Genomic DNA, 11,208 nt, shown 5'->3' with positions numbered 1-11,208 from the left:
GAAGCTATTGATTCCAAACCTCTTTGAACCATAGTTTCACACTTTTCTATTCATGAATCCATACAATAACAAAAGAATATAGCAAAACCAAGTAGCAATGTCCCTTTCACGGTGATTCGCAATAGAAGAGTCAAAGAACTCACAATCAACCAAATATTAAACCTGCACAATCTGGAAAATAAGTTAACCCCTGAATCTTAGCCTGAGGCATTCCCAAATTCTGCTTCTCTAATGACCCACTTGATTGAATTTAAAATAAAAGAATGATCCATAATGAATCAACTTAGCCGGAAAGCCACTGAAAAACCTAGCAGTGACAAGGCCTTTTTTTGAGGAATTTTCCATTGATTGATGTACAGCTCTAAGTTTTATTGAATCGGATCACAAGAAGCCATAGCAAGATAACCCTGCCTTTGGCTACTTGTCTCGCAATCAAGTCAGAAACCAAAATGCTTGTTCTTATTCAGGTTCAGGTGAGCAATCGGCAACTTTGTTGTGGGACTGAAAGTTTCAGGCCTCTGTACATACCTGGTACACAATTATATATTTATTAATAAAATAGCTTGTGCTCTGTCTTATAACTGATGATACTTTGCTGATAAAGGAATATATATTCATATATCCTGGTAGTATTGCTATTAGGAATACTACAGTTCTGTCTCTTATATACTTTCTTTATATATCCTGTGGCTATTAACCTTTATATATTATACAGACAACGAATATATTAATTTTAATATTTTATTTGTGACTGATCAGTATTGCTTCTTGTTGAAGATTATAGCTGCAATAGAGATCTTTACCTCTAATATTGCCATATGTTGAAATTGAGAAAATGCCTCTGTATTATGTCAGCAGCTAATGAAAAGATTTATGACGATATTTCCAAGTAAGCACAACATGGCATCCAAGGAATGCTAGGTGTCTCATCCTAAATATCTGACATTTAATTATATGAAGAGACTATGACATATGAAGAGACATGCATTTGGAAATATGAAGAGACTTGTATTTGGTAAATGAAAAGACCTTCACTTATATTATAAAGAGTCTCTCAATTTAATATATATATATATATGATTGCTTTGTGTATTCAGTTGAAAGCATCATTCGTACTTACATTTATTATTTTAATAAAAGAAATTCTCTGGTTTGGCTGGGTTTTGCCCTTCAAATTGGAGGGTTTTCCCAGGATAAATTGTTGACTTTATGTACCTTTGATCTTTTGTTTATTGTAGTTTTTCATTATCTCTAGGCAAAACTTTAACATGGTATCAGAGCAAGGTTAGATAACAGCAATAAAGGAGTCTCACTTTATTCATTAGTTTGTGTATCTGTTACAGATTACTATGAGTATTTTGTAGGTAACCTATATGTGTTGTATAGCAGCCGTGATAGAGATCTTGTTACCACTGATATATTCAGTATTATGCCTATTCAGTCCTGTTATGATCTTTGTCTAAATAAGTTCGACATGGTGTTCTCATCGTATCTTTTTTTGTTGTGGTCGTGTGTTGGACCTGCTCTTCCAGATTCAAAATTTTCTCGTGACTGGTGTACATTATATATTTTATATTTTTGATGTCTTAGCATTGAACATTCATCCGCTGTTTTTGTTGACAGTCAATTTATTCTCTTATGGACGATCGTTTGTTTTGCGTGCTGCCTCTACTCTCTCTCCACCATCAATCTCTTCGTATGCCTACCATCATAGAGCTTTTTCCTGCCGCACATTCTAGTTGGTTCATATTCTTCGTGTTCCTGTTTCTTTTGACCAGCATTTTGTCTCATCTTCATGTTTGTGATGGTTCCTTCTTATGCAAAGGTTCTTATATTTCAGTTGGCAATTTCTTTGGGCTTCCATTGTATCAGCAGGCACGTAATCCTTGTCTTTTTCTATCGTCTTCCAGTTAATAGCATCAGTTCTCCTTTCTTTATGAGCTCGGATATTTTTATTGGTTGCCAATGATTCAAGAGTGACTTTTTTTTCTTGGTGTTGGTTCATTGGAAGTTATTTCAAATTAAAAGGAGTCCATCTATATTCGTAAAGAAAGTTCTGTTGACATAGAAATTTGATCCAGATTCAGCTTACCTGGTAGCACTCAATGGGGAGACTCTTCTGATATTTCAGTTTGTGAGCATGTCCTTGTTCGTGAAAACTTTTTTTTTTTAAATTGGGTGCGGGGGGTTTTAATCCTTCTTATGCGGATATCGTATTTTATCGACTCGATTGACATATATCGATTTTGGCCCAAAGAGCGTCTGATTCATTTTTCAATCAATTTAGGATGCTTAATGCAGACAAGTTGATATCTGTTTCTAATGTTTTGGCATAAAAATCTGTAAAATTGGTGATATATGTTATCAGCTAAGTGTTTGACTGGCACTTATTTGATAAAAAATTTTGTTGCCTGATTACTCTGGGCAGATTCAAAATTAGATTTTTCCAGTAATTGGCAATCTTTCGGTCTCAGTATGTCTATCTTCTAGTCTGAGCATAGTATGTGTCTTATGGTGATACTGTTTGTTTTTGTTTTTAAGTTGGTATTTTCATCAGTAGTGAGCTGTGATAGGGTGCCTATGTTTTTCGGTTTTCTTTTTTTTTATGTTGGTTCATGTTAATTTTATATAAAAAGGGTCGTTCCAGCTTATTACATTGGGTCGGAAGTCTGCATATCATCATTTTTTCTTGAAAAGGTGTCATGTCCTTTGCAGTCGGGTCTGTGTCAGCAGAAAAATAAAATGTATTGAAGTCTGTCTGAGAAGAGTGCAATTCTTATGATTTAATGTGTCGAATCTGTTGCTGAAGTCAGTGTGTAGAAATGATCGGGTTGTTTATTCTAAGACAACACATTATTATTTTAAGAAGACTCATTATATGCCATTGATGTTCTGCATCGTTCATTATACTGTTGTTGTATCCTGGTATGATCACTTTCTATGGTGACTCGGGCATTTTTCATTGTCAAGTTGCAATGATTATTATCTAAGTTACCAATTCGGAAGTGGATGCGGATGTACGATTTTTATTTTTTTGTGGGGGGAGGGGGGACGCAGATGTGTGTGTATGTGCAAAAAATGAAAGAAATAAACAAAATTAAAACATTTGATAGCTTGCATTAAAAAACTGAATAAGATTATAAAATATAAACCATATGATAGATTATTTAGTATTATATAATATAAACCATATTATAAAAGAATATTGAGTATTTAAACATTTGGTAGACTAAAATATAAAATATAAACCATAAGATGCAGAGAACGGACGCAGTTGCCCCGTCTGCTTTCGTTCTGTGCTACATTCGATTGATTGTTGTTGGGCTCTACATAGCATTGTACTTGTTTATTCGTTGCTGCTAAGCTTTGTGTTGTTTTGTTTGTTGGTTGACTAGATTGCAACATTTCTGGGCGCCGTCACTGCTTTCTCTAGTGTTCCTCCTATGCAAACAGCTAATTCTTCTGTTGTAGTCATCAGCATTTTCTTCACATTGGATGATGCTGAGGAGGTGGCATTTCCTTTACTCGATTTTGCTGCCTTTGTTGACAGCAGATCTGTGTAGCTCGTTTTCTAGGTTGTGTCTCGTCTGCTCGCATTGCTCCTCCTCCTTTGGACCTCCATTCCTGACACCACCGGGAGTGAGTGGCTTCCAGCCAGCTTCTGAACATCAACAATAGAATCCGTACCCATCAACCTCCACTTCTGCCTTCAGGCCTGTTAGCTACAAATCACTATCCTAGATTATTATATTGTGGGTGAGAATTAACAACAGAGGGTTCAACAGCTGTGTGTGTGAATCTCTTCTATTATTTATTCATTGTTATATCTCTATGTTACATGCTACAAATTTATTTTGCATGTAAGCAAGTATGATCAAGAATTTTGTTTCTGTATTTCTTCTTCTCAGGAGTTGGATGTTATTTTTCTTTTTTCTTTTTTTTGCCTCGCTCTTTATGTCAGGTGGTCTCCCTGAGGCTCATATGTTTGTGGTGATCTGGAATTGTCTTTGCCTCTCAACTCTCAGCAGTTCAAAAGAAGCAATTTTTCACTTGTTTGAGTAACAAACTTCAGCAAGGCGTTTTCAACGATTAAGATATATATTGATAAGTAGGAGATGATTTCCATAGCAAGTTTTTGCAAATGGGTTGCAAGCTTTGGGTGTAACCGTGGAGGAAACTCCGTAGTTAAGCCCACTCAGGCTGGAGTAGTACTGGGCTGGATGACCTCCCAAGAAGTCCTGGTGCTTCACCCCTATGAGCATCACCTAGATCCAATGAGTGCTAAGTGTTCCATTTATTCTCATGAGAGATGGATTCATGTTGAATCACTACTCATGAAACATGGGTCAATGAGTCTGACTCTAAATCACACAGTTAAATCCTGATAACAATATCACAATTTGACTTGCTATAGAAATTATCTCCTACGTATCAATTAATGAGCTTACGGGGCTTTCTAATGAATGGTTTATAAGGCACAACACTTGGTGAAGGTTTTGTAAATGGGGTTGCAAGCTTTGGGTTTAACCATGGAGGAAACTCCATAGTTAAGTGCGCTCAGGCTGGAGTAGTACTGGGATGGGTGACCTCTCGAGAAGTCCCGGTGCTTCACCCTTGTGAGCATCACCTAGATCCAATGAGTGCTAAGTGTTCCATTTATTCTCATGAGAGATGGATTCATGTTGAATCACTACTCATGAAACATGGGTTAATGAGTTTGACTCAAAATCACACAGTTAAATCCTAATAACAATATCACAATAAGACATATATATATTGTTTGTTTCATTTTCGATCAGGGTGAGATGCTCAATATTGTAAAGGAGATAACTGTGTGGGTGATGAAATTTTGTCTCAAAGGAGATTAGATAACAAAGAGATAAGTTTTCTATAATTATACTTCATAATATTGATCATAAATTTTTGTTATATCATAGGAAATAGTGTGTTTTATTTCTCTTCATGATAGGTTGATTTTATGAGTTATTATTAATCTCTCTTGGTTATAGAGCCGACAAGAAGCAATGGGATGATGAGAGATTATATGCAAAGTCGTGCAGGCTATAGAAAGGATCATGGGATGTTGTTTGCCGTCATGAGACTGAATTGACGATGCATATTTTCATTTAGGAGGAAGATAATATACAGGATGTTATTATGATTAGTTTCCTTAAAGAGGAAGACATGATATTCAAAAGGAGACTATTCAACTTCAAAGGGAGCTTGCATAATAGAGGGAGACTGTGTAATTCTTTGCAAGCTTGTGTAGCAGTGTGACTGTTAAAGCTCCCTGTTTAGTCAACTTGGAATCAGTTCCCTTATTTAGATAGTCAAAGCAGTGAGAATGTTGCTCTTGCTAAGACAAAGTCTCTATTGAATCTCAGCCACTCTTATGCATATTGTTAATGAGTTCTCTACAAGAAAGAGAAGTTCGAGGTGAAATCTATTAGGAATAAGGTGTCTCAACCTTGGATAATTCCTATTCTTATTATTTGTTTTGTAAATGTATTTTTTAGTGCGAGTGTACCTGTCTAGTTGGCATGTTGATGTGTCATCCACTTGTATGTGTCGACATCTTGAATTGTGTGTAAAGAGATCATGGCTGAAATGGTTATGACGGATTCCTATGACGTGTAAGAGCTATCTCTGGAAGATTCGATGATGGGTGAAGTTGTGAAGACATGCGGCAATTGATCATTGAGCACTATACACTCGAGTCTCCAACTCACGCGCGGGGTTCGGCAGAAAATTTTTTGGGTTCATATTTTTCCAGAGAATGGTAAAACCCTAATACGATTGTTCCTTGGAAGTTGCCCTAAAAGGGAAGGCGCATGCTATAAGCATTTTTTAGGGTTGCAGATTGGATAGTGAGAAAGTGTATTGTTGGTATGGTATGTTTCTACTAGATTGGTCTTTTATGTCATTGTTCTCCTGAAAGAACCTGCATTGCAAGTGTGTTGTAACATTCTGTGTTGAAGATAATACATTGTGCAAGTTTTGGAGGGGTGGGGTTGTTTTACCAAAAGGTTTTTCCCCACCGGCATATCTTTGTGTTTATGTGTTTTATTTCTCTATCTGTTTTTTGTATCCATGGTTGACTGCAATATTATTGTTTACATAATATCAAATCTGAAATTGTAAGGATTTAATAGGAATTTGCACAATATTTTCCTTAAGGGATAAGTGTAGGAAGTTGTTTCCGCACCCGACTTTCCTTACAAAATCCCTTATTTTATCCTTTGCAAGTAGGTACAGTGGATCCACCCTCTCAAAGTAGGCATGGTGGAAATGGAAATGCATTCTTCTTTGGGAGAAGTATGAGATGAAAGCCCTCAATTCACCATCTACAAATAGGCATGCTGGAAATGCATTCTTCTCTAGGATAAGTCTGAGATGAAAAGCCTTGTTCCACCCTCTACAAGTAGGTATGGTGGATCCATCCTCTGCAAGAAAGCATGGTGGAAGTCATCTGTGTGACTTCATGACTTTAATCTTACGCTTTTATGAAGTAGCTATCATGAATAATGTTATGCTAAGATGACAATGTTTTATTAAGAAAAATTGTGATGAGGATTTAGTTTGACATTTTTGGATGCAGCTACTACCATTCTAAAGATCTATCTCTTGCTAAGAAGGAATGTTGAAGATTATAGCTGCAATAGAGATCCATACCACTAATATTGCTATATGTTGAAATTGAGAAAATGTCTTTGTATTGCATTAGTAGCCAAAGAAAAGATTCGTGATAATATTTCCAAGTAAGTGCGACATGGCATCCAAGGTGTGCTAGGTGTCTCATCCTAAATATCCAACATTTTATTATATGAAGAGACATTAGACATAGTATTGTATTCAGTAGAAAGCATTGTAATGGGACATTTCTTATTTTAACAAAAGAGACAGTTCCCTGGTGTGGTTGGGTTTTTCCCTTCAAGTTGGAAGATTTTCACAGGATAACTGTTGTCTTTATGTATCTATTTTGTTCTTCTTTTGGTTTTTGTTGTTTATCATTATCTTGGTCAAAACTTTAACATTTCTTACTCCTTATCCATGATGTTTGTCGTATACTCATTTAATTCATTCCTTTTGACTTACGCCCTATTGTATTTCCTATTCAACATCGAACATACAAAATAGATAATAAGTGAAATGAGTTCTTATCTTCTATTTGCGGGTAGGTATTTGTTTTCCATACGCTGATCTTCTCCTCGTTGATAAACGCTGAAAAGAAGTTCTCCTTTTGAGGGCTGCAGTTCCATAGATACCTAAAGATTTCCCATCGCATTTACTCCCAATGTGATTCCTTAAATAAATGTTATGTCCAACACACACCACCCCCCCAGCTTCCAAGCCATACTTGTATATACCGCTTGTATTATGGGCCCACACATCACAAGCCCTCATTTGGAAGGCTTGATTAGTATTATTTTATTATCGTTGGCTATTGATATTAATCATCAGCTATTAATATTAGTTTATTTACCATTGTTTATTATTGTTGACCGTCATCTCAGAATTACATTGTTTAGTTATCGACTCATTACAATTATCCTTGATCAAATATGGTTGATATTATTAGCGTAATTAATATCAGTATATAAATAATATTAAATAGGTCAAAATATTAATATTATTGCCTGGTGTTTATTTATTAATTATTATATTGATTGGCAATAATATCAGTAGTATTGATTTATATCTATTGATGATTATAATTCAATATTAAATTGTATTTCTGGAAGGGGATGTCACATCCGAAGACCTTTAGCTGTCAACACTAAGTACGATAGAATGCTAAACAAAAAAATACTAGTTCAAACACTTTGAAAAGTAGATAAAAGACTATTCATGAGAAGAGACAGTGATCTCAAGTAAAAGCAACAGGTTAATTGCATAATGGTAGGTAGGTTCATTCAAAGAGATAATGTATGAATTGCCAAGTTAAGACTATCATAAGAGAGCCATGAAACCAATGGAATGGTGAGTTAAAATAATAAAAAGGCAAATAAGACAATCCCCATGAAATAGAAAGACAGTACTAGAATGCCTAAAAGCTGTTGTGTCATATGAAGGGGCATTGACAAAGCACTTTTTGTGTAATGACAACTATGAGGAAGTGCAAGGGATTACAAATGAACAATAATGAACGAAATCTTTGAAAACAGTACTGTTATGATAATCCTTTGAGATGACAGATTGAAGCTATCTTCATAATCAAGAATGAATACATATAAAGAATGAAAGCTGTTCAGCGTGAGATGACAATGGTCCTAAAAATCAGCGACAGTTCAAAAAAAAAGATAAAAACATGTTCCTATTACCATGTACGAACAGTAAGAAAGGAATAAATACCACTCAGGAACAGTTGTCATAGTTCACCATTATCATCATATCTGAGAGATGGAGGGTATCTAGAAAGGAGGAACCAAACCTCTATGGAGGTTCATCTCCACTATAGGTCACCCACAACCTGAACTTCTTCCTATCCTTCAACAAGTAGCTAAGTTGATAGTTTGGCTAGGATACAAACTTCATTAGAAACAATCACATTTGCTAAATCAATCCTTCAACATTTGTGGGTTAAATAGTACAAGTTAAATCTAGTCTACTAATAAGCACAGTGAAATATATAGCGGCCAGCCTCAACTCAAAAGGTACCATACATTACATACTTGAATTTTGATTAAGTCTACAAAATAAGTAAAAGTCACTTTCAAATTATTCGTACTCTTGTAACTATTGGATGAAATGATTTTTATGCTCTTCATTTCAAATACACGGTACAAAGAAATCTCATACCTTAGTCTAGAATTAATTCTTTCAAACCCAAATTGACCATGTCATTCACATAAAAGGTAAAAGAGAAAAACAAACTTCAGCCTTCCATTTCTTCGTCTTCTTGTTCATCATCCTCTAGTGTAAGATCATTTAGCAACTCTTCTAATGGTACAGAAGGAGCGTCTTCACCATCAGTCATTGAGGCCGTCTCTGATGGTTGATAATTCTTATTTCTATACAAAGCAATCTTGGACCGCATCTCTTGATCTTCTTCCAATTCTTCCAAAAACTTTTCATAGTCTTGAGCTTCCTTTGCATCCTCTGTTTTACCTCTTGAAGATGGTTCAACCTCCATAGGAAGATTACTAAGCCTCCATGGCCTAGGCTTGCCTCTCTTCTTCTGACGTTTCTCTTCATAACTTTTCTTCACCAAAACCACGTCTGGAAGATTAAGTCCTTTATACTTGTCCATTTCTAAATCATTAGTATTTGCACCATAGAGATCAAAACCAAGAGCATAGTCTCCAGGATTGAGAAGATGACCCAGATGAGTTTTCACATTGAAAATTGTGTCGTTCTTTCCAAAGTCTGAAACACGAGCAACCTGTGCATCTGCCAATGAATACTTCATACCACCCACAGTAATCAAGCCGGCATTAGCCTCAATATCCAAAACAATATACTCTACCAACTGCCTGCCTGAAAGAAGAGGCCTGAAAGGCACCCTCCAATATTGATTTGCATCCATAAATGCATGCCTTGAGGTAAATGGATCGAGCAGCATAATATTAGTACTTACTTTGGTGCACAAAACAAGAGGACCCAAGTTGCCCAAACTAGAGGAAACTTTGGGAGGAAGGCAAATCAAATCCTCTTTGCATATAGGACAAATCTGAACAGAGAAAGTATACTTGTAATTGTAAGTATTATTCTTTGAATCCTGTGATACTAGCTGCTTATCATTCCGAGTCAAAGTAGGCACCACACTACCCAAAAAGTTCACAAACTTCGAACCATGGCTCCTGTTACCAAAGAAAAAGTCAACACCCTCATGAACTTGCTTGATATTAACTGCCTGAGAAGCTACGCCATGCTTGAGTATCAACTGTTCAAGAAAAAAAAACGTTCTCCTATGGCTAACATGCTGCCGCACCTGCACAACAGCCACGTACTGATCTGGGTTTGTCTGAACCCTCCTACAGCTGTCGCACATATGCTCTTGTTGTACATACTCAACAACATAAGCCTGTTCTAATATAGCCCCATTGAGGACCTCCTTTTGTATTCTCAACTTGACCTTAATTCTTTTAGAATGGGGTTCAGTCCAAATGAACTCAGCATGGACAAGCCTGACTTTATTGAGATTTTTAAGCCTTTTGATACAGAATGTCAGGAGCTCTTTAGACTCTAGTTGAGCTTTGATCCATGTTTTCGGAGGCTGTAAATAGGAACTGCATTCAGGGCAGTGGAGGATTGTAACATGTTTCTGCAACCCCTCTGTGATGTCAACTTGGGAACGTATACAGTTCACGCACATATTGGCTGCATTGGGAGGCATAGAAATGCCACACATACAACACAGAACCTGACCCATAGTTTTCTGGACTGTAAACATGTCGGCGACTGTACCATCAGCAGCCATTTTTACAGGGGTTTGATAACAACGAAAAAACACTTCAAAAGAGGGTTTTTTGGGAGATCAATCCACAAATTGCTGCAAATACAAAATCCGATTCCAAATTAACAACGGTTTTAACATTTTTACAAATCAAGATCAGAAAACTGAAAAAGGAAAAAATGAATCCCAGTTAGGTTTTTCATTACTTTCGTGTAAATCAGTAAAAACTACAGAAAAGATAAATTGACACCAACGTTTGATTCTTTGTATTTTTCTACAATAAACGAGAACAGAAAAATTGCGCACAAAAACAAAATCCATGTCAGAGGATGCCAAGGTTTTGTTTCCAGTGCCACAAGAAATATGAACGTATTTCTTACCTGTACGCAGTATCCTTCCGATTCCTATGCACCTCGCAAACAGAAAATGTTGATCGATAATTTTTTCAGTTTACCTCAGACAGCGGCAAGTGAGAATTTGATAGGGTTTATGAACCACGGGCATAGTAAAAACTTCCGGGTTTAGGTCATGCGTATATGGTTCTGTAGATACCGTTGATATTCAAGGAATGAGGATGCGTCTATTTTATTTTATTTAAAGTAAAATACTAATCAAGGTAAATATAATAATAAAAATATAAAATTAATACTAATTAATATAATTAAAAGTAAATATAAATTTAAAAATATAATTATGTTGAATGTGTTTAGTATGGACATGCTTATCTTCTTCACAAAGTGCACCTTTGAGGGGAAATTGACACTATGCACATATAAAGCAATCATAAAATATTCAAAATCACACAGTTAAAT

At 35.9% G+C, this 11,208-nt stretch overlaps 1 protein-coding gene across 1 annotated transcript; it reads right to left on the bottom strand.

Annotated features, from left to right (window-relative positions):
• Nucleotides 1-8,642: 8,642 nt before the first annotated feature.
• Nucleotides 8,643-10,857, bottom strand: NMD3 (nonsense-mediated mRNA decay NMD3 family protein). The gene is made up of 2 exons (XM_089819826.1): nt 10,777-10,857; nt 8,643-10,492 (listed from the first exon to the last, which is right to left on the bottom strand). The coding sequence occupies exon 2, from the start codon at nt 10,418-10,420 to the stop codon at nt 8,876-8,878; it is 1,545 nt and encodes a 514-aa protein (XP_089675952.1). The 5' UTR covers nt 10,421-10,492; nt 10,777-10,857; the 3' UTR covers nt 8,643-8,875.
• Nucleotides 10,858-11,208: the final 351 nt, after the last annotated feature.

This window comes from Cupressus sempervirens, chromosome 3 (genome assembly GCF_028749045.1).
Source record: "Cupressus sempervirens isolate cs-2001-9-10 chromosome 3, ASM2874904v1, whole genome shotgun sequence".
Taxonomy (NCBI): domain Eukaryota; kingdom Viridiplantae; phylum Streptophyta; class Pinopsida; order Cupressales; family Cupressaceae; genus Cupressus; species Cupressus sempervirens.
This window is presented reverse-complemented; position numbering and strand designations above follow the sequence as displayed.